Source organism: Budorcas taxicolor, chromosome 13 (genome assembly GCF_023091745.1).
Source record: "Budorcas taxicolor isolate Tak-1 chromosome 13, Takin1.1, whole genome shotgun sequence".
Lineage (NCBI taxonomy): Eukaryota > Metazoa > Chordata > Mammalia > Artiodactyla > Bovidae > Budorcas > Budorcas taxicolor.
Window position 1 is genome coordinate 23,756,622 of NC_068922.1, and position 24,766 is coordinate 23,781,387.

The 24,766-nt window shown below is 38.7% G+C and overlaps 1 protein-coding gene across 1 annotated transcript in view; it reads left to right on the plus strand.

Moving 5' to 3' along the window:
* Positions 1 to 24,766, plus strand: part of ARMC3 (armadillo repeat containing 3) — an 86,439-nt gene that overhangs the window by 25,987 nt on the left and 35,686 nt on the right. Inside the window, exons 5-10 of the mRNA XM_052651144.1 lie at positions 1,268 to 1,336; positions 1,576 to 1,751; positions 3,728 to 3,922; positions 6,472 to 6,655; positions 13,723 to 13,875; positions 14,121 to 14,226. Coding sequence (XP_052507104.1) covers positions 1,268 to 1,336; positions 1,576 to 1,751; positions 3,728 to 3,922; positions 6,472 to 6,655; positions 13,723 to 13,875; positions 14,121 to 14,226 — 883 coding nt within the window. The remainder of the gene's footprint in view (positions 1 to 1,267; positions 1,337 to 1,575; positions 1,752 to 3,727; positions 3,923 to 6,471; positions 6,656 to 13,722; positions 13,876 to 14,120; positions 14,227 to 24,766) is intronic.

Genomic DNA, 24,766 nt, shown 5'->3' on the forward strand with positions numbered 1-24,766 from the left:
GAGCAAGAAAGAAATAGAGGCATAATTGTCTAGTTTTAATTAGGCTCCTATAAATAGGACAAAAGTGAACTTTAAAACTAGCACTTTTTTATATCTAAGCACTTTTAGCATTTGTGATAATCAAATGGAATGAATACAAAATGTACTTATGAAAAAGGCTGAGGTTAATTCTTATTGGCATTCTGTACTAGTTTATTAAAGCTCAACATTCAGAAAATGAAGATCATGGCATCTGGTCCCATCACTTCATGGGAAATAGATGGGGAAACAGTGGAAACAGTGTCAGACTTTATTTTGGGGGGCTCCAAAATCACTGCAGATGGTGATTGCAGCCATGAAATTAAAAGACGCTTACTCCTTGGAAGAAAAGTTATGAGCAATCTAGATAGTATATTCAAAAGCAGAGACATTACTTTGCTGACTAAGGTCCGTCTAGTCAAGGCTATGGTTTTTCCTGTGGTCATGTATGGATGTGAGAGTTGGACTGTGAAGAAGGCTGGGCGCCGAAGAATTGATGCTTTTGAACTGTGGTGTTGGAGAAGACTCTTGAGAGTCCCTTGGACTGCAAGGAGATCCAACCAGTCCATTCTGAATGAGATCAGCCCTGGGATTTCTTTGGAAGGAATGATTCTAAAGCTGAAACTTCAGTACCTTGGCCACCGCATGCAAAGAGTTGACTCATTGGAAAAGACTCTGATACTGGGAGGGATTGGGGGCAGGAGGAGAAGGGGACGACAGAGGATAAGATGGCTGGATGGCATCACTGACTTGATGGACGTGAGTCTGAGTGAACTCCGGGTGATGGTGATGGACAGAGAGGCCTGGCGTGCTGCGATTCATGGGGTCGCAAAGAGTTGGACACGACTGAGCGACTGAACTGAATTGAACTAGTTTATTAAAAATCTAAATTTTAAAATATTTTTAGTATCTTCCCAAATAAACCAAAAAATTACTGTTACATAATAAGCAAGTGTAGGGCACAGTAATTCAACTTTACTGATGGTATTCTAGGCACTTTTGAACATTTATGGTTATCTTTCCTAGTGTTTTGGAAAGTAGGACAACTGAGCAATCAAGGAACATGGGCTAGAGTCTGTCTGGAGTCAGACAGACCTAGCCTGCCTTTTACTTGCTGTGTGATTTTGAGCTTCAGTTTTCTTATCTGTAAAATTAGGTAATATTAGAACCTATCTCATAAAGAACTATTCCACAGACATTGCCATTATTATTACTATTAAACATTAATATTCTGTTTCTTCTTTTGCAGATGATGTTAAAAAACTGTTAAGAGAGTTAGATGTCGTGAATTCTGTGATTGCTCGGCTGGCTCCAGAAGGTAACTCTGCAACCTACATCTATGTAAAAAATGGGGAATGGTTTCTTATCCACTTCTGATTAAAGTGTCTATTGAAAATAGTTTATGAAACACCAACTGTGAATTTTCATTAAAATCTCTCAAACTAAGATGGGCTCCAACCAAAGTAAGATTTGTGGAGCTTTGGTTTTCAAAGCGTGCTTTAAAATAATGGTTGAATAAGCCTTTACATACTTGTGTTATTTGTTTTTGATACACAGAAGAAGTCGTTATCCATGAATTTGCTAGTCTTTGCCTAGCAAACATGTCTGTAGAGTATACCAGCAAAGTGCAAATATTTGAACAAGGTGGATTAGAGCCTCTCATCAGACTGCTAAGCAGCCCAGACCCGGATGTGAAGAAAAATTCTATTGAGTGCATTTACAACTTGGTCCAGGTGAGATTAACTTCTAAAAACATGTTTTGACAAAAGCTGGTTATAGAATTTATTTTCCCATTAAAAAAGGAAAAAGCTTATTAAAATGCCCCCGTTTTGATTCATCAGTTCATCTCAGTACTATTTAGTAGTTATCATTCAATAAAATAAAATGAAGTTTAGTGTTGATACTTTCACTTTCCACAAAATAATTGTCCTCCATGAAAGGGCATTTTAGAATCATAACCTAATTTTTAAAGAATAGAATGGCTTGCAGACTAAGGTGGGTTTATGCTAGGTAAGATGTGTTTCTTCCAAAACAGGAAATCTAATATTAGTGTTGAACTAGTTTTGACCTGGGCTTACCTATTGATCTAATCCTGGTGGTCCAATGGGCTGTACCCTATATTGCACCCTATGCAGTTTACTAAGATTTTGGATTAGGCTCATTTGTTGGTGAAAACCTAGTGAGTTGCTGAACAAAACTCATTGCTCACATCTGCAAGATGCTACTCTCCTTTGTAACGTGCTGGTTTCCTTTACTCCCACCCCCTACCCCGTCGCCTGCACCTGTCCTGTCCTCTGGCCCCTCCCCCACAGCCTCTCAATCCCCAACCCAGCAGGCACACCCTCACATCGCCAGCAGGTCAGCTCCCGGCTGCTTTGGACAGCCTTCTCTGCTTCTCTTCCTGCTCAGATTTCTGAACAATTCCCACACACATTTGATAAACCTTAGTTCAACTGCAAGTATAAAACATCATTTTAAATAGCCATCAATAGAATGTGAAAGAAGAGATATCGAAGCAAAGGTGAGGGAGGGTTCATTGAAAGACAGATATCTAGAGAAAATATATATTAACAACAGAAGATGACAAAGGGACTCATCACAAAAGGCACCCAAAAGCATGAATTCCTGGCCCCTGCGTGTCCTTCCCATGTGGCTGGATACCCCCTGGTGTTACCTCTACCCTTACTGAAGAGCAAGTGCAGCAGTGTCCCTTCTCTGGTGACTGTTGTTCGTCCTACGGGCCTAAATAATCCTGCAGATGTGTTTGTGTGTTTCATCCTAAATCTCCTTAATAAGACTTAGCTCCCCTTTTCTTCATAACAGAAGTACTAGTTAATAACAGTGTATTCATTTCCTAGGGCTGCTGTAAGGAAGTACCATAGACTGGCTTAAAACACCAGGAATCTCTTCCCTCCCAGTTCTAGAGGCTGAGTTTCTGACTTTAAGGTGTCAGCAGGGCTGTGCTGTCCCAGACTCTGGGTAGAATCCTTCCTTTTCTCTCCCTAGCTTCTGACAGCAGCTCTGAATCCTTGACGGTCCCTGGTTTGCAGCCTCATCATTGCAGTCTTTCCCTCTGTTGGCTCTCTCTCCTCCTCTTATAAAGACACTGGTCTTATAAAGACACCACTAAATGCCCACTACTCCACTATGACCTTATCCTAACTAATTAAATCTCCAACAATCTTATCTCCAAATAAGGTCACATTTTGAGGTTCTAGGGGCTAGAACTTCAACACGTTTGGAGGGGATACTATTCAACCCATAATAAGCAACAACCTACAATTTTTATGTCCGAAGAAAGCTTAATATTAGGGGCCAGTTGTGGGATGGATAGAGGAAAGCAAAGCTGGAAATGGAGATAGTGGAGGATAGGGGAGCCTGGCGTACTGCAGTGCATGGGGTTGCAAAGAGTTGGACACAACTTGGCAACTGAACAACGACAAAACCAAAGAAACAGTAGCTTCTGAGAAATCAGAAGCTTCTGGATCATGTGTATTTCCTATTACTGACAATGTCTGTAGGGCTAATACGAATATTTTGGTGTTGTCAGTGGAGGGTTTGCTTATATTTGTTTGTGAGCTATTTTGGAAATGAATCTGGAGTAAAAGATGGGAACTTATGTTCTTTGTTAGAAAATAGAGTGTCTCTATTCTTGCGACTCTATTTAGCTTTAAAAATCACTTATTTAAACATTTGTCTTTCCTGGCAGGATTTTCAGTGCCGAGCAACACTTCAAGAACTAAATGCCATACCTCCTATATTAGACCTCTTGAAGTCAGAATATCCAATTATTCAGTTGTTGACTCTCAAAACCTTAGCTGTTATTACAAATGATAAGGTGTCCCGGGCCATGCTAAGAGAAAATCAAGGAGTGGATCAGCTTATTAAGATCCTAGAAACTAAGGTACCTGTAACCTTTATTCAATGCTCTATGAGAAGATGTATCTCTCCTAAGTGTTATTATAAACGCATATTATGGAATATTTTTTAAATTGAACTTTTATTATATTTAAGCATGATACTAAGTATAACGAACTAATCTGCTTATTGCTACATAGTTTACCAGCATGATTAAATCAGACGAATGCTAGTGGTCATTCTAAAATAATTTTTTTTTAATCTTCTGATTTAGAAGATTTAAGAGTTTTAAATTTTTGTTTATGGTCTTCTCTTCAAACACCTGCAGTTGGTCTTCTGCCCTTTGTCTGCTCTAGTTTTCTCTAGGGTAAGGCAAGAAGAGTCATTTTCCACATATGATGGAGAGTAATCTGCTTTAGTGAGTTTATTGATGTAAATATTAATTTCATCTAAAAAATACATTCATGGAAACATCTAAAATAACATTTGACTAAATATCTGGATATTGTGGCCTAGCTGAGTTGAAACAAAAAATTAACCATCACAAATCCATCTCTAGTCAATTTGGCATCCATACAGAGCTCCTAAGTCATTAATCTCCAAATAAGAACAATAAAAGATCATGCTTCCACTTAACATGATACAACTGTCCTGTGTGCAACCAAAAACACACTGTCCCCTTCCCCAGAGGAGAAGGTATAAAGTCCTTGGGTGATGTTTACTCTTCTCCTTCACATCCATAATTTAAATACTAAGATATAAAACTACCCCTACACTTAAATAGTGTATTACAGGGACTTCCCTGTTGGTTCAGTGGCTAAGACCCCACACTCCCACCGCAGGGACCCCAGGTTTGATTCCTGATCAAGGAACTAGATCCCACATGCCGCAAATAAAGATCTCACATGCTGCAACAAAGATCCCAAGTGCTGTGACTCAGACCCGGTGCAGCCAGCTAAAGAAATAAATATTTAAAAAAATAAAATACCTTAAAAATACTATATTATAAAATCAGTACAGCTCATGTTACCTGAGGAGATAAGAGAGAGAAGAAAAAGATATTTCATACACACACACACACACATTCATAACAAAATAAGGAAATATTCATGACAATCACAGTCCTCTTTTCTGTAACTGATCCCATGGTTGTAGTTGGTGTCAATAACAACTACCTTCTTTCAATACCCATTCCATATTCCCTTTGCCCTCAGCAAGTACCCCAGCTCGTCTTGATTCTTTACCTGACGTGGTGACCCAGACCTTTATTCCTGAAGAGTCTGGACCATTTGTAGTTGTGCCTGCATTGGATCATTATAGTTTTCCATCACCCTTAATCACAGGGTATGGTATTACCAAAGAGATGATGTAAGAGACTCCCTGTATGACAGGCACACTCTTCCTCACCTCTATTGTGGAGGAGCAGTCCAATTTCCCTTGGATAGTTGGGATCAGTCACCCCAACCCACACAGTAACTCTCTTCTTTGCCTATTGATTCAGAGGCATGAGGCCCCCAAAGAGACCAGGTGGCTGTCATTTCATTTCAGTGGACTGGACTCATTGCTGTGTCTCTGGGTGGAAGTATCCATCACTTTGGATCTAAGATTTGCAGATCAGCAGAGCCTATGGTTGTGGGTACAGGAAACAGAAATTTTGCTACTGAATCGCTATGGGTAATAGTGAGTGGGGCCACTACCGTGTCACTCCTTGGTTCCTGGACCCATGAACTGTGCTATGGGAGCAACAGCACCATATACTGGATGCTGTTTCAGAGCACAAACAGCCCTGTGCTCAGTTCCAGTTGTAGCAGAGTCTTCCAGAGGCCGCTTTACCAAGCCAGCTGCTTCAGGCTGGTGGGGCCCTGGGAAGGCCAGTGACTTCTGTGCCCCTGTGCTCGCTGCTCCACCTCTCTTGCTGTGAAGCAATGCCGTATAGAATACCATGGTGGTGGAGCATCCTTCCCGTGTTTTTCTCACTTTAAGGATTTCTACCTTACATTTCTAACTGTTCAAATATAAGGTTGCAATTTTCCACTGCTGTGGGGACACTGGAGGTTCCTCAGGCAAGAAAGTCACACACTCACAATAACTCCTTCTACCAACTGGAGGTTTTAAGGAATATACTTCCCTTCAGCTTCTGTTTGCTCTTTCAAAAACCACTTTTTTTTTTAGATTTTAAAGTTGCTGTCCAGGATATATGTATGCATATAGCTGATTTTTGTCATTGTACAGCAGAAATGAACACAGCATTGTAAAGCAATTATACTCCAATTAAAAAAAAAACTAAAAAAATAAAGCTGTTGTCGATGAAAGGCTATTTGAGCAACTTCACTGGGATGCCACTACTGGGAGTTTCCAGCAATTATTTTTTATCTATAAAATATTTTAAACTAGGGGAAATGAGAAGAGATGAGAAAAATGCTTAGGGAGGGTGATGTTATATTAATAAGCAGAACTGTTTCCTTGGGCCTCTGTCACAACCAAATTAATTATATTATATTCTGACTGATCGGAGTTCCCTCTTGTAGTAAGATTTGGCAAGTGTGAATTGCTTTTACTACAGTTTTCTAAAATTGTGTTTGCTTTTATCATTAGGAATTGAATGACCTTCACATAGAAGCTCTTTCTGTGGTGGCCAACTGCATTGAAGATATGGATACTATGGTGCTGATTCAGCAAACAGGGGGTCTTAAGAAGCTCCTGTCATTTGCAGAAAACTCTACAATTCCTGAAATTCAGAAGAACGCAGCAAGAGCAATTGCTAAAGCCGCTTATGACGGTATGTCTCATTTTATATAAACTAAGCATACCGATTTCCTCCTGTATTTTTGATTCTGATTAGTACTAAAAATAGTATTTGTCTGCTTTTAAATGGTCCTTTGAGGATAGTGCTATACTTAATATTGAAGGCTGAAATTCATCACAATGTCCATAAGTGAAAATAGAGATTGCTTCACCAAGGATATAACAAACTCAATGTGATTTAATTATACCTTTTTTAAAAAACAGTTCTTTCCTCAATTAAGTTTTAAGCCTTGATTTCTCCTGATTTTGAAATTTTACAGAATGCATGCACTGTTTGTGATCCTGAAAATGTCATTTCAATAAATCCACATTTGGAATGATATCTATACAGTAATTTTGAGTTGCAGCTGGAGTCTGACTGTGCCATGTAATATAGCTATGAAAAATAATATGCTCATACTATATACAAAATACACTTTTCATTTCACTGGCAAGCTATGTTGACATAAACCTGTAAAATATGAGAGATTAATTACATCATGAGCACCGAAGATGAAATTATTGTTTCAATTTATGTATATTTGGCATATTTTATTTAATAAAGGATGTGATTTTATTTTCCCCTTCCACATCACTCCTCTTATAAATGATGACAGCTTTGACTGGTTTAAGTGATTTATATTCTAAACATATATACTCACATCTGTATATATGTCCATGTGTGTATTATGAGGAACATTTCCTTTTCCACCCATACTGGATTTCTTCAAAGCCCAGTTTTAATGCAGTATGCTGAAGTTCACTGCTCAGTACAAAGTCAATAGAGAGAGTGACCTCATGAGTTATATCATAAAGGCCTACTCTAAAGACAGACCATAAAATTAATGCTGGCAAAATTGCTTAGTTCAGAATTCTCCCTAAAGGAACTCAGGCCTTGTCATACCTGGTCAGTTCTGTTCTCTGTCTATCCCAGGGCTCCTTAGTTACTTGAGACCAGACAAGAGCCCAGTGGAAAGACACGGGCAATGTCAAATCTAAAATTTTTTATAGGGTCTCTTTGGGTTGTAGTCTCTCTTGTGATAGTGAGTTTGGTGGGTTTATTACCCTTCATGTGATACGGTTGTGACAAGAGCACCGGATAGAGAGCTCTTATGTTTGAGTTCTACTACTAATTAACACTCCTGGCACTGCAGTGACCTAGGGATGTGTCTGTGAGTGAGCTACGGCCTCTCTGGAGCTGTTGATGAATTTGTTTATTAATGATTCATTAAGCCCCCAGTTTGTGTCAACAAATCCAAGGAAGGCAAGTAAGCAGACAATCGTAATGCTGTGTTGAATGTGCTTGATGGTGGGCAACGAAGATCCCCTAGGAGGGTCACCTAACACAGACTTGGATCAGACAAGCTTTCTTGGAAGAAATGATCTACAGGCTAGGTAGGATGTAGAGTGGATGATGGGAATTGGCTGGGCAAAGAAGGTCCTTGTAGGGTTGGGGAGGCTCGGCAGTGCTCTGAGAAGGAACAGTGTGTAAAGGTCAGGGAGGGACAGAATGTGGTAAGTTTCAGAACTGAAGTTTTCAGAATGGCCAGTGAATAGAAAGTAGCAGGAAACTCAGAGTTAAGGCTGGAGTTGTAATGAGGCATCAAATGCTAATGGGCATCACGAACCAAGTTTAAGGGCTTTGGACTTTATTTTCATAGCAACGAAGTGCCACTCAAATGACAGAGGAGGGAGGGAACACTGCAGTTTTTCACTTTTTAAAGAACAAGCACTCTTGCTACAAAGTGAAGAAGAGATTAGATGTGTGTGCAACCATTCATGGAAAGATTGGGAAAGGGCACTGCTGCAGTGACCTAGGTGAGAGGAGAAGGGATCCTGAAACAGAGCCATGGGGGTCGAGATAGACTTGGAGGCATTTGCCACAAGATCCCGCAGCACCCTGGGGGGGTCCATATGGGTTTGTTGAATGACTGTGTGGGGTGGGGGGGAAAGGAAAGTGGTGCCAAGGACAAGGCCAGGTTTCTGGCTTGGACAGCTGGACATCGAATGGTGCCACTCACAGAGATGGGGAACTGGAAAAGAAGAGCAGGTTTGAGGAAAAGGAGAGGAAAGTGATTCCTTTTTGAAAAACTGTGAAATACACGTAGTATAAATTTCTCCATCTTCACCATTTTTAAGTGTACATGCATGCTAAGTCGCTTCAGTTGTGTCTGACTCTTTGTGACCCCATGGACTGTATCCTGCCAGGCTCCTCTGTCCACGGGGTTCTCCAGGCAAGAATACTGGAGCGGGTTGCCATGCCCATCTCCAGGGGATCTTCCCGACCCAGGGATCAAACCTGCATCTCTTATGTCTCCTGCATGGGTAGGCGGGTTCTTTACCTCTAGTTTTAAGAGTACAGTCCAGTGATATTAAATTCCTTCGCATTGCTGTGCTACCATCACCACCATCCAACCACAGGGGCTCTTCATCTCACAAGACTGACCCTCTGTACCCATGAATCAATAACTGCCGGCCACTTCTCCCTGCCTGTCGTCCCTGAAATCCACCATTCTTTCTGTCTCTGTGAGTTTGACTGTACGTAGTTTATATAAGTGGAATCATACAATATTTGTCCTTTTGTGCTTGGCTTATTTCACTCAGCATGATGTCCTCATGGTGTTGCAGAAGGGGGAAACCCTTCCAGCGCCCAACAGTGGGCTCTTATCTAATACCTGGAAATGGAGTATCCAAGGAAACATGCATCCTGATAAAGCAAGAGACTTTATTGGGAAGGGGCACCCCAATGGAGAACAACAGGGTAAGGGACCCCAAGAGAACTGCTCTGCCACGTAGCTCGGGTTTTATGGTGATGGGATTAGTTTCTGGGTTGTCTCTGGCCAATCATTCTGACTCGGGGTCCTTTCTGGGGGCTTACACATTGCTCAGTCAAGATGGATGCCAGCAAGAAGGATTCTGGGGACATGCGGTGTCTCCTTTTGACATTTCCTGAATTCTTCCAATTGGTGGTGGCTTGTTAGTTCCATGTTCCTTATGAGAACCTCCTGTTGTAAAATAACTCACAGAAACAGTTACTATGGTGCCTGCAGGGTGGGCGCTTTCAGTCAGTGTTTCCGCTAACAAAGGGTCATTCATGTTGCAGCATGTGTCAGGATGTCCTTCCCTTTTTAACTCTGAAAAATATGCCATTGTATGCTTATACCACATTTGTTGATCCATTCATCCATTAATCGACACCGGACTGGTTCCACCTTTTGGGTGCCGTGAATAATGCTGCTATGAACATAGATGCACAAACATCTCTCTGAGTTCCCACTTTGGATTCTTTGGGGTATATACCCAGAAGTGCAATTGCTGAATCATATGGTAATTCTATGTTTACTATTTTGCAGAACTGCCATACTGTTTTCCATAGCAGCTGCATCATTTTATAGTCTTATCAATGGGGCACAAAGTTTCCAATTTCTTCACATTCTCACCAGTACTTGGCATTTTCTGTCTTTAAAAAGTATATACTAATATTAACAGGCGTGAAGTAGTAGCTCTCTGTCTTGATTTGCATTTCCTTGATAATTAGTGATTTTGAGCATCTTTTTCATATGCTTAACAGCCACTTAAAACATCTTGGAGAAGTGTCGATTCAAATCCTTTGCCCATTTTTAAATGTGTTTAAATTTTTGTTATTGAATTGTAGGAGTTTTTTATATACTCTAGATATTAACTCCTTCTCAGAAATATGACTTGCAAATATTTTCTTCGATTCTGTAGGTTTCCTTTTACCTCTATTAATTGTATCTTTTGATGCATAGAAGTTTTAAATTTTGATGTAGTCCAACATGTTTTCTTAACTCCATTCATAAGTAGGTTTTTAAATTTTGCTCCTTATACTGTTTTTAAGAACAATGTAATGATCACTATTCATTTATAACATTCTCTTTTTACTTTCCATCATCATCAAAAAATCTTTTATAGACTAGGGTTAGGATTAGAATCATCACTGGATGTCAAAAACACAGTTCAAACAAAAACACATAATACACACTCTTTAAGTTTTGTTTGCTGAGTAAAGTTTTAACATGCACCCCTAAATCAGTGTGCCTTTGACCTAGCACCAGGAGGAGGAAGGCGTTAATTACCATGTTGCCATGAGGTTTATGAACTGGCATTAACATCTCAGCAAGAGCACAGGTGGCCCACTAGCAACTTCTGAGAATGGATAAGAAAAGTATCATTACATACAGATTTATCTTCAGATACAAAACCTCATGCTTTTTATCTTAGTGATACTGAATGACCATTATTTTTAAAGGACATTGTTCTATTAGTAATATAATTACCTTGCCATCTTTATTATCAGTGTAATTAAAATGTAAATACTTCTCAGTGTAGCAATTCAAAGAAGGTAGTTGGTTAATATGTTAATTCATCTTTTAAATCTATTATAGCCACACTGCAGTTAGCACTTTTGAGGTTTGGTGAACACAGCTGGATTTTGAGAACACTCCCAGCAGGGTTGAGAAACTAATTGCCCACAGTATTTAAATTATTTTTAAAAAATTGTTCCTATAATTGCATATACACTGTTGTTTTTTTTTTATTTTTTGCAACAACCACATACTCCAAAGTCAGTCTTTTCAAATCAATTCTTTTGGTCAGTTTTCCTGATGGAATCCACTCAGAGTGTTCTGTTTAGCATAGTTGATTTAGTGCCATAATGGAAGTCTTAACTGTACACCTGGCATTTTAAGTTAAAGATTCTGGAAAAGTTTGAGATCTTGGTTATTCAGGGAAAACTAATAAGGACTACATATATGTTAAAACATTTTAGGGGACACATACTTGAGATTTAAGTATTAATCACAGCTTTTTAATGAAACAGTTATGGCTTGACGGAATTCCAATTTTAAATAAAAGGAGCAAGGGATTAAAATGATAGGATTACAGGACATGGTTCATGATTGGTTTAAGACAAATGAACAGAAGTGTTAGTGACTTCCCTTGTGCCAGTGATGGTCAGATTGCTTGGCATATATCTGTGTATCAGACAAACAAAGGCCCAAAGAGTATTTGCAAAGATAGTGACATCTGACCATGACACTGGGAAAAAGGGCGATTTTAAAAAACTATTGTTGAAAGAAGACAAATCATGTATTAACCTAAAAGTGGAAACCTAGTTGTTATAATTTCTGAAGATATCTCTGGGAAAAAAGTTAATTAAAATATGCACAAGTAATGAATTAATTCTACATGTCGATGTAATCTAAGTTAATATCAACATTTTTTTCTACCAAAATATTCTCTTTTGGTATATTGTCTGTATATTATCACCCTGCTTATTTAACTTATATGCAGAGTACATCATGAGAAACGCTGGCCTGGAAGAAGCACAAGCTGGAATCAAGATTGCAGGGAGAAAGGTCAATAACCTCAGATATGCAGATGACACCACCCTTATGGCAGAAAGTGAAGAAGAACTAAAGAACCTCTTGATGAAAGTGAAAGAGGAGAGTGAAAAAGTTGGCTTAAAGCTCAACATTCAGAAAACTAAGATCATGGCATCTGGTCCCAACACTTCATGGCAAATAGACAGGGAAACAGTGGAAACAATGACAGACTTTATTTTGGGGGGCTCCAAAATCACTGTAGATGGTGACTGCAGCCATGAAATTAAAAGATGCTTGCTCCTTGGAAGAAAAATTATGACCAACCTGGACAGCATATTCAAAAGCAGAGACATTACTTTGTCAACAAATGTCCATCTAGTCCAGGCTATGGTTTTTCCATTAGTCATGTATGGATGTGAGAGTTGGACTATAAAGAAAGCTGAGCACCGAAGATTTGATGCTTTTGAACTACAGTCACCATCTGGAGTGGTTTTGGAGTCCAAGAAAATAAAATCTATCACTGCTTCCTCTTTCTCCCCTACTATTTGCCATGAAGTGGTGGGACTGGATGGCATGATCTTAGTTTTTTGAATGTTAAATTTTAAGCCAGCTTTTTCAACTGTCATCTTTCACCCTTATCAAGAGGCTCTTTAGTTCCTCTTCACTTTCTGCCTTTAGAGTGGTATCATCTGATATATGAGATTGTTGATATTTCTCCTGGCAATCTATTAATGAGAATCAAACTTATGACAAAATTTTCTAAGAAACTGTAATTAGCAAGAAATTATTTGTAAACTATTTCTTTTCCAACTTGTTTTTTTCTATTATAGCATTAAAAATGAGTTTGATTTAATGTAAATATTGCCTAGTATATGCTTTTAATAAATAGTAATTTATTTAGGATTAAATGTAGAATACAAAACAAAAAATTGTTTAATATTCTATACTCTAAATACTGCTTTGAATTTAAATTCAATGTAGTATTTGTTTTGTATAGTAATGAGGCTGTCACTTATTAGAAAATCAAACTAAATTGAGAGAAAAACATCAGGAACAAAAAGAACATTAAGAATACCTTGGTTTTCGATTTAGTGTTTTATAGTGGGGTGAATATCATGATAGGTACTTTATTTGTCTTTGGATAGAATTGTGCTATGTTTATATTATGTTTATGGCAACTTAGCAATTATTTTCATTTTTGCTATGTCAGCATGTAACAAGAAAAAAGATGATTATAAATTCCTTAAGACTTGGAATTACACTTTATTACTCGTTTTTACTTTCTCTGCTCTTCTCTCGAGCATTTAGCTCACAGGTTTGTACATCTTAGGCGTTTTTCAAATACGGGGCTTTGTATTTAAAACAAACAGGTTTTGTGCTCAGTAAGAAGACAGCGTGTGTGAATACAGCACATGACTGGTGAAAGTAAGTTCTTACTAAGTCTGAAACTTGCCTCTTTCTTATTACAGAATTTTCTCTGCCATAGTATTGATATCATACAAGAGATTATGAAAAAAGTGCAATACCCATAATTCATTTTCCATATTCACTATGTTCTAAAGGTTGAATAGGTATATATTTTGTTTAGCTTAGACTATAATTAAAGCTAACAAATAGTTTGAATTCCCATAATTTTGGATGGAGAAGTCTTTTTATTTGCAGTTTCTGTAGCAAAATGCTGATTTTTTTTTTTTTTACCCCTTTTGGTTTATGAAAGCTGAAAACAGAAAACTTTTTCACGAACTAGAAGTCGAAAAATGTCTTGTAAGCCTTTTGGGTTCTGAAAACGATGGAACTAAAATTGCCGCTTCCCAAGCTATCTCGGCAATGTGTGAGAATTCGGGCAGCAAAGAATTTTTCAATAATCAAGGTAAGCACACTGGAAAAAGCCATTTTGAAGATGTTGTTTTTGTTATTTAGTCTCTCAAGTTGTGTCCAACTCTTTTGCGACCCCATGGACTGTAGCCCACCAGGCTCCTCTCTGTCCATGGGATTTCCCAGGCAAGAATACTGGGGTGGGTTGCCATTTCCTTCTCCATTGAACATGTTTACGCTGCCATATTCTAGTTCACATGGATATCTGTAAAGTCACATTTTACTTTTCTTTTTCTGTAGGAATCCCTCAGTTAATTCAGTTGCTAAAAAGTGACAGCGAAGAAGTGAGGGAAGCTGCTGCCCTTGCCTTGGCAAATCTGACCACCGGCAATCCTGCTAATGCGAAGTGAGTACAAAAAAACTCATTCAGCACTGATATTTAACAGGCCAAGATAAGCTCATTGTAATCTCCTGCCTTTCAAGGCCTTTCAAGGCAGTTTACATATCCTTTCAGATGCTTCTATGTTGGGTTATTCCTTAGGAACCCTTATGAAAATAAGAGTCAGCAGATAGGCCTGTTTTCCAAAAACATCACAAAATCTTGAGGGTTTCTGGGCTTGTTGGGAAAATGGGTGGGACATTTGATGCAGGTAAGAGGCTAAGCCTTGTAGAAGGTTCCAGAACAAAGAAAATTGGATAATGCTGGGAAATACTAAAGACGACATTCTACAAATATTGGTAAATCAAGAAAAAAAAATTTAAAGAATCAGTTTTTAAAAGGACAAACAGTAGATAAAATCGAGAAATACTTTAAAAGTCCATTGAAAACAACATATTATCAGTAAATACCTATGGAAAAAGGCTGATAAGGAACATCCTCTGTATTCCAAACACCGTGGCATGTAATTTATATTCATTTAAAATTTTAATTGTCGAGATAATCCATCTACTAATTGAGGAAACAGAGGCTCTGCAGGTTTCCCTAATTTTCCTGAGTACACATATTCATTCAAATAGAGGAGCTGGAAATTAAAGCTTGATCTATTGGACTCCAAAGGCTCGCTATTTCCTCTACAGATGATAAGGTTGCTTATAAAACAATAAGAATTTCTAGAAGGCAACTTTCATAAATAAAGTGATTAATGCCATTTGCAATAAGATGGGTGGGCCCTTGAAGATACCATGCTGAGTGAAATAAGTCAGATGGAGAAAGACAAATATTATCTGATTTCTCTCTTATGGGAATATAAAAAACTAGCCACCAAAATTAATGAACAGCCCAACCAAACAGAAACAAACTTGAAGATACAAAAAAAAAAAAAAGGGGGGAGCAGTAGTTACCAGAGGGGAAGGGGCAGGGGGAATGCAAAATAGGTAAAGGGGATCGACTGTACGGTAATGGACAGAAACTAAATTTTTAGTGGTGAGCACACCATAGTGTATACAGAAGTAGAAATATAATGTACATGTGAAACTTGGATAATGTTACAAACCAATACAACCTCAATGAAAAATCTAAATAAATAAAGAAGAGTAAAAAACAATTATTTACCCTCCTTAAATATGGTATGAGTATTAGGGTTCTCTAGAGAAACAGAACCAATGGAAGGTGTGTGGGTGTGTGTGTGTGTGTGTGTGTGTGTAATGAATTTATTATAGGAATTGGCTCATGAGCTTATGATGACTGAGAAGTCTCAGGATCTGCCATCTGTGACCTGGAGAGCCAGGAAAGATGGTAGTGATGGTCAGTCCCAGTGTGAGAACCAGGAGCACTGATGTCCAAGAAAAGCAGATGATGGTTGCCCCATCTCAAGAAATTCACCTTTCCTCCTCCTTTGTGCGTGTGTAGTCAGTCATGACTCAACTCTTTATAACTCCATGGACTGTGTAGCCTGCCAGGCTCCTCTGTCCATGGGATTTCCCAGGCAAAAATATGGAGTGGGTTGCCGTTTCCTCCTCCAGGGGATCTTCCCATCTCAGATATCAAACCTGTGTCTCCTGCGTCTCCTACATAGGCAGGCAGATTCTATACTACTGAGCCACCTGGTAAGCCCTGGCTCTTTGTTCTATATAGTTCTTCAATGAATTGGATGATGCCCACCCACGTTGAAAAGAGGAATCTTTATTCAGTCTACTGATTCATTCAAATGCTGACCTCTTCCAGAAACACTCTCTCACACACACTCAGAAACAATGTTTCACCAGCTATCTGGGCACCCCTTAACCCAGTCAAGTTGACCCATAAAATTAACCATGTCATTACGTCAGTTTTTAACATTCACATATTATGGTTTTCTGGCACTGCTGCTAAACTTATCCCTTCCTTATTTGAAATAAATCCTCCTCCACCCCATCATATGTTTCATCTGTCTCTTATCCTTTCTTTCTTTTTCTCTACTCACACACAAATTTTTATAAGACCTTGACAGAAAGACTCAAAATCTAACAATGCCCAAGAAAAATGTAGCCAAAATGCGTAAGCATCAAAGCAAAACTGTGTTCCTTTAAGAGCTACAATCTTTGACACAATCATTTCCTAAATTCAGCGTGCATCATCACGTGCATGAAAGCACACACATGTCTCGAATATCAGGTCATAGTAAGCAGCAATTTGAGAACAGCCTACTCAGTGATTTTTCCAGTATAGTCCCGCTAGTGCAAAAATCTTATCAGTGACACCAAAACGCTTCACTCTCCAGTGCATTTAGATTTATATATTATCTAAAATACTCTAAAAAGCCTCTAGAGTGTATAGCTGTCTTGATTTGATGTGAGACTGCCTGGCTTACCTCTTTTCACAGTTTTATATAACATCCTAGACAATCAGGATGATAAGTAATACTCAAAGAAGCTGCCTTCAGATTTTCTCTCAATTTTCCATTTATCAAATTTTTGTTATCTGCCAATATAGTTCCATTTTGTCCACAGAGAGGTCAATTAGGACTAGACGGTGCCTGACTTTTCTTCTGTGATAATCAACTTTACTTTCTGTAACTTAATTTTTCTTATCAATTTTAATTGCTGTTATTTCTTTAACCTATCATGTTCTGTCTGCTAAGGGAAATGGGACCTGAATGAAAGTGGTTTTATGGTTTTTTTGAGGTCTATGTAGCTTTTACTTCGGACTTTTTGAGCTAAAAAATACTGAAAATTAATGGTTTTGAGAAAGATACAGAGTCAGATTTGACCTGTTTGTGCCAAATGCTGAGAACTGGGGTTGAAAAAGATTCTGTCGTCAATCGAAAGGAATGAAAACAAGCAAGCCCCACTGTCAATCCTTCTAGGCAGTCTCCTGGGTCTTCTAAGCTAACTACAACAGAAGAGACCACAAAGATGATTGGTTATTTGTAGCACCCACTCAAATCACCTTTAAAAATTATATCAAACTTGGCATGGGTGTTTCCAGTATCACTTTTTGAAAACAGTCCATTTCATCCCCTTTCTTAGCAATGTACTGTAGGATCGAAGGCTGAGTCCCTGGCTCGGCTGCTGGGTAACTGGAATTGAAATAGTTAGAAAGTCGCTTTTCCACCACATCTAAGTATTAATAGTAAGAGAAGAAAGCAAAAACCCAGAGCTGATGTCTTCCAGGTACCTTTAGTAGCTGTTGGGATACTTGATATTTGGTAGCCTAATTTTTTTTTTTTTAATGCAGTGAAGGGCTGAGAATTCCAGTTTTGTTGTTAAAATGTAACCCCTTCCCCTACACTCATATCTCAAGGTGCCTAAGATGGATTTCTAATTCTTAAACTCAGGGCACCTTCTGGAGTTAGAGACTCACCTCATGAATTAGATGATCACTGCTTGTTATGACAACATATGATGCTGGTATAATTTCCTTTATGTATGTTGAGGGTAAATCAAAATTTTCTAAAGTAAAAAATGAAAACCAACTGGAGGAAGGAGGAGCATACTTTGTGATGACTTTTTTTTTTTTTTTTGCAAAATTGACAAATGCTTTTTTTAAGTCAAAGTATTTTTATAATCTAAAAACATAATTTTATAATATGCATAAAACTTTATAACCTAAAATACCTGAATTCAGATTTGCACACATCTTGCTTTCTTCCAAAAGAAAACACATTGAAATGTAATAAAATACGACAATGAATGAATGTCAAAGTTCTAAGAACCCAAAACAGAGACAAATAAAAATATGATGATGAGAAATTTGGTAGCAGTGACAAACCAGCAGACCACCCATACCTCTTTGTGGAAGATGTTCAACTTTAATTATAAGTATGACTTTAATTGCTACCAAAAGATCTTGGCTAGTTGTTATTGTCTATCAATGTGGTTTCCTAGATAAAGTCTTCTGGACACTTGAAAAATTACTTCTATAATCAATAAAGTTTCTTTAAAATATATAATGAATTTGAATAAAAATCTTCTAAAATCCTCCCCTTCCAAATTTCTGATTGTATGGTCATTAAACTTGGGAGGGGAAAGGGGATGCACTGTGGTTATCATTTTGAGTAAGTGGCTATCATACATTCCATGGTAGTGTACTCAGGCCTCTTAGGGAAGGTGGGTGCTTGCCCAGTTGCTGAGGATAGCCTCCAGGTAGAGCACCTTTGGGCTGATACATTTTATTGACTCCTTACGCAGGCTGGCAGTGTTAATGTTGCTGTCTCTAGAGTTGATGGGTAGGGCCAACCCTGCCAACATTCTCTTCAAATTCCTTCTTTTCAGCCAGTGTAAAGCTTGGATACCAGGTAACCTAGCTTTATCAAATTTTATATAAAAGCAATAATGGAGGACCTGAGGCCACGTCTCTAAGTGGTGTTTTGGTCCTCACAGGCCATTTCTTTCTTTTCTGATAATTCTCATGTGTGTTCTGGATATGTGAAGTCTCCAGGTATTTTTGCGTTATGGATAAGTGAAAGTGTAATTTAAAAAATAATTCAACAAACACAAACCCTTTTACTTATAAACAAACAAGCCAATGTCAGGGAGTAAAATGATGACGAGTAAAATAGACAATAAAGTTATTCTGGAAGTTCGTTCACCTCCCAGGAGTGTTTTGCTTTAGACCTTTTGCATGACCATCCTTTCTGTATGGAATGTTCTTCTACTCCATGAATGCCCACCACGCAGTTCCCCACCCCCTCAAGTCTGCCCAAATGCCACCCCAAGAAGGCCGATGGTGACCACTGTGGTCGCAGCACACCACCCACATACCTTCTCCATCCTCCTTTCCTGCTGCCCTTTTCTCAGAGCTCTTAGCGTTTTCTTAGCAACACGCAGCTCATGCATTCTGCTCTCTGACCAGCTCCCAGTGAGTCTGTCTAACTCAGACACACAGCAAGCATCTAGAGTAGTCCCCATCCCATAACAGCATTTTGGGGGTGGGGTGGGGGAGTGGGCACACACCAACAACACAATAAAAGGAAAATGACAGTGAAAGAAGATCTGTCTGGTATCAACCAGTGCTGATAGCTTAAAATAGAAAGTGATCATCTCTACTGCGTTGTTTGTTTTCACACAATTTCACTCACAAAGTGGAGAGCAACTTAGTTCTAAGAGTCTTCTGGCCATACTTTCCATTCTGTATTATCTGCAGAATAAAGGTCACTCAAAGTGGACAAAAAGCAATGAATAAGAATAGAAATAACTATTTGAGGGTACAGGAAAAAAGGACAAGAAGAGCCAGAGTCACTTATTTAAAGTGATGGGAGGAAAAAAAGTAAAATCATTTTTAAGTGAATAAGTAACAAGTGAGGTTAAAACAACTGCCATAGAAAGAAATAGGTGGAAATGGAAACAGAGAAACAACAATTAATTTTATATAAATATGTAATCCAGGGGACTTTCCTGATGGTCCAGTGGCTAAGATTCTGAGCTTCTGATACAGGAGACCCACGTTCAATCCCTAGTTGGGAAGTAGGTCCCACATACCACAACTAAGACCCAACAGCCAAATAAATAAGTAAAATTTTTAAAAAGCATTAAAAACGTAATCCAGTTAGTTAATTTGAACACGATTATCCTTTTTTGGTTCATTGTTAATCTTTTTGACAATTCTCAATTTATAATACTTTTTAGAAAGGAGAAAGTTGTTTATTTTTGAAAGTAGTACTATTTAAGCTAAACTACATATTTACATTGTACTTCTTAAATCCAATTAGTCATATCAAAGTTTTATATTATTTATGTAACTACCGAGAGCATTTGTTCTTGGTTGACATTTCCTGAGGGGCAGATTCTCTATATTAAAATAGTTTAAACTATTAATTTATAGCATCACTGCCATCTGTTGGATCTGATCAGAATTAGAGTTTTTCAGTTATTCCAAGAATGAGAAGCGTTGAGTGCTTTTCACTTCCCAATGCCAACAGTGAGTAAACTTTGGATACTGGTAAACAATGAAAAGATTAGAAAATAATGTGATTGCCAATTAGATATTTTTCAAAAGATACAATTATTTGAAGAAATAAAACATGAATAAGATTAAATTATAAAAAGTAATAACTACAATTACTTTAACGTTCATAGAGAGGTCAGCTGAAACTATGGTTTTGCTATAGAAAATGCTCAATCAAGTCTCTGTTGTATATCTATGCTGCTGCTAAGTCGCTTCAGTCGTGTCCGACTCTGTGTGACTCCATAGACAGCAGCCCACCAGGCTCCCCCGTCCCGGGGATTCTCCAGGCAAGAACACTGGAGTGGGTTGCCATTTCCTTCTCCGATGCATGAAAGTGAAAAGTGAAAGGGAAGTGGCTCAGTCGTGTCCGACTCCTAGCGACCCCATGGACTACAGCCCACCAGGCTCCCCCGTCCATGGGATTTTCCAGGCAAGAGGGCTGGAGTGGGGTGCCTTTGTATATCTATAGATCATACTAACTCACTCTTGATTCTTCATATTTACTTCATAGTGTTTCCATAAAGAACTGGGTGATTTCCTTAAATCTTGGAGAGCTTGTTATCTCCATTTCCTTATTTGTAATGTCTTAAACGTTTAATTTACTTATGGCTGCCCTGGGTCTTCATTGCTACGAGTGGGTTCTCTGGTTGTCAGGAGTGGGGCTCCGCGCTAGTTGCAGCGCGCAGGCTTCTCATTGCGGCGGCCTCTCTGGTCGTGGATCACCGGCTCCAGAGCACGGGCTGAGCAGTTGTGGCGCACTGCCTACTTGGCCCTCAGCATGTGGGTCTTCCCAGATCAAGGGCTGAACTGGTGTTCCCTGCTTTGCAAGATGAATTCTTCATCACTGGACCACCAAGGAAGCCCTATTTTTTGTTTTTAATAGCCCTTCCCACAACAGCAGTGACTCAAGGCAGCATATATAGTGCTTACTTAAAAAAACTTTTTTCTTTTTCTTGATTGACTGCTGGGCCACTGCCGCCTTCCACACTACCAGAGACAACTCTCCTCTAGGGACCATCCTGCTATCATGTGACCTGTGGTCAGGACCACAACAGAGGAAATGAGGGGATGAGTAGGGAGAACACTCCAAAGAGACTCCAGGAAGAGACAGAATGCCCCCGAATTACACAGCTGTGCATGTTGAGTGCTTTGGGAACTTTTCAGTGTCCTCATTCTATATGGATGACCTGTCGTTCTGTATTACCAGTATTCATATTTCTCTTCACTAACACAGAAATAAAGCAGTGACTGAATCATTTTAATATCTAGTAGAATTATTTATCAGGGTACTAGGCCTAAGATGGGCCTCTCAGGTCACGCTAGTGGTAAAGAACGTACCTGCCAGTGAAGGAGAAGGGACTTGGGTTTGATCCCTGGGTTGGAAAGATCCCCAGCCCACTCCAATATTCTTGGAGGAGGGCAAGGCAACCCACTCCAATATTCTTGCCTGGAAAATCCCATGGAGCAGAGGAGCCTGGTGGGCTACAGCCAATAGGGTCACAAAGAGTAGGACATGGCTGAAGTGACCAAGCATGCATGAAGATGCCTAAGAAAGTCATGTAATGTGTAGAGAAAATCTTTTAAAGATGTGCTACATATAAAACATCAAGAAAACACAGCACTTCATTTATTCACAATGACCCAATCTCTATCCATTCAGTATTGTCAGGGAAGGGCCTGACTTTACATAATTCCTTAGAATGTTAAATCTCTCTAGTGTTTGGAAACCACTTTTCAAAGCTTTTTAAAAAATCTGCCCCCACCCCAGTTAAATAGGGTTAGTGGAAGGTAGTGTACTTATGTATTTATTTCTACAAATATTTCTTTTACTTTCTTTTATTCTGCAGATTTAAGTATAGACTAGTGCTACTCTTTAGTAAGTCTCCTACATACAAACGAGTTCCATTCCGAGAGCTTATTTGTAAGTCCAATTTGTTTATAAGTTCATTTTGCTGATAAATCCAACAAAGTTAGCCTAGGTACCCAGCTAACACAATTGGCTATATAGTACAATACGGTAATAGGTTTATAATACTTTTCACACAAATAGCACGTAAAAAACAAACAAAAAGTAAAACAATTTTGATCTCACAGCACCTTGAAAAGTACAGGAGTACATTACAATGCCTGGCACACAGGGACTGGCATCAAGTGAACAGGCACAAGGAGTTAGACTGGAGGAGGAAGGGGAGGTGGGAGATGGTAAAGCTGAATGGTCATCAGCAATAGGAGACGGATGGCAAGCTGCAGTTTCATTCATGCCTGACGCTGATGGCCCGGGTTTTGGTTCCTTGCTGGATTCAATTCTATCTACCCTCTTGCAAAAAGGATCCAGCGATGTCTGGGTAGTTGCCTTTTCTCTTGTCATTGATGCACTGGATTGCATTCCTAATGGCTGCTGCAAGCTTTGTGTACCGTTCAACATTTGGGTCTTGTGTCTCAAAAGCAAACAGTGTCTCCTCAAATAAAACCCTCTTGCCATTTCCTGCATCGTGAATCTCTTCAGCTCTTCAATTACGTCTTCTCCCTCCTTTCTCTGGAAATGTGTGCATCTTTGAAAGTTCACAACTTGAAGGTTCCTATGTAGGGGATGTACTGTATTTTCTTGTGCACTTGAGGCTGTAGTGCAATGAATGATGATGGTCATTTCAAAGGAGGGGACAAAACGCCTCTCTTGGAGTTGGCAAAACATCACAAGATTCACTTCCACATTGCCATTCCCCTCCAGGAAGATATATATATATATATCTCCCAGATGGCTAGAGATGCATACCATCACCCTTTCAAAATAAACTTTAACATCTGTTCTAGATCATACTTCTTGACCAATCCACACAGATTCACTTAGGAATAAGTAATCTTGTCATTTACAATACTCATTTTTTTAAATCAAAGAAATATTGACCATAGAAATAATCCACTGTGATTTACAACATTAAAATGTAGTCTCCGGAAAAATGCAAACTCATTTTACAGACCTGATGTATGGGGTGGGCTTGGTAATGCTAAAGCTGTGCGGTTATGGTCTTTGTTAGGGCTTTTCACCGAAAAGGTTTTCCGCAGTCCATTTTCCTCTACCAGTGGAGGAACTGTGTCTTCATACTGACCCCTAGTGGCAGTTTAGGCAGATGTTGGGGGAGGGGCAGAAAAGGTAATGGAAGATTTGCTCTGTATTTTAGTGAAAATGCTCACCAACTTAATCCGAAATATTCTTCAGTGTGTTTAAAATAATATTTTAAAACATTATTGAAAGATTGTGATCTGGAAAGCATTCCATTGTGGTGCTTTTAAAGAGATAATATTCTATTGCTAGCTGTGTGTTAATAGATGCTTGTCTTTGTCTCCTTTTAAGGTGAAGTCATTTCAAAATATTTTGACACATTCATTGTCCTGGTGGCTGAATATCACCTGTGCTACATAACCATATAGGATAAATATAATACACTTAACTGACATAAATTAATCTTGTTGTTATGGTACTTACTCTAGAGCTGAATTTTTTGGTCTTGACTTTGAATAATAGAAATTATTTGGTTTTAAAATTCTTACTTATATCACTTTATTGTCAGGTGCTACCTCCTTTGAATTAAAATGCTCATAAGATGAGAATCCTCCAAGACAACTTGAGTTAGTTCCTTTTAGAAAGTTCAATTTTGTAGTAAGGATGTATCAGATTTTTGTACTCAGGATGATACCTCCAAAAACTTATTTAAAGTGTTCTTCACTATCTTAAAAGCCTTCTGAAATTGACAGATAAAATATATGGGAGGCACCTTCATGGTAAACTTACGTAGTATTCTTTCCTTATTTCCGTCGAAGTTTACCGAGTGGATACTTTCTGTTTCTACCCACCTTAGCACATAGATTTCTTCTCTGCTAACTGTATATTGATCAACACCTTTGATTTTAAGGAGTATATAGAATGAAAAGCTGGATTTTGCAATGAAACAAGTCAATTCCATATCCCCATTTTGTGTCAGTTGATGCCTAGTCAACCTTCACAAACAGTTTGAATTTTATTAGCTACCAGTTGAGGCTAGGTGAATCCCATGAAATGTTCAATTAGAAAATTATCTATCCTGCTTTTATTACCTGGAGAGCAAAGACTGACATTTGCATAACCTTATTTTAAATTTGCTGGTACCTCTTTCAGGCTTAATTTCCAATGTAACTGACTTTAAGAGGAAATTTTCAAACAGTTTGGATAGCTTAATACCTACATAAATTCCACTTTTACTCATCCTTGACTTTTTATATTAATTTTCCCCATGATTTTCCATCCCTCTGAAAACAGCTTTCACTGCTCATTTGTTGCCTAAACAAAGACTTGGGGGTGAGGCTTGAGGAAATTGCTTCAGCTCCAGCCCTGCAGAGGTTGGAGATTTGACTGTCTAGCTGAAAAGTTGTCTGAAAATGAAAAGTTCATACATAGATGCAAATTTGCAAACAGGACGCTATTTTCCCATGATCCCAGAAACGGAGACAGGATTATAGGAAAATCTCTGCCCTTGTGGCTCACTCAGCAGGCGTGGGTAATGCTGTAATAATGATGGTGACGTGGTGATGATGATGCTGAGAGCAA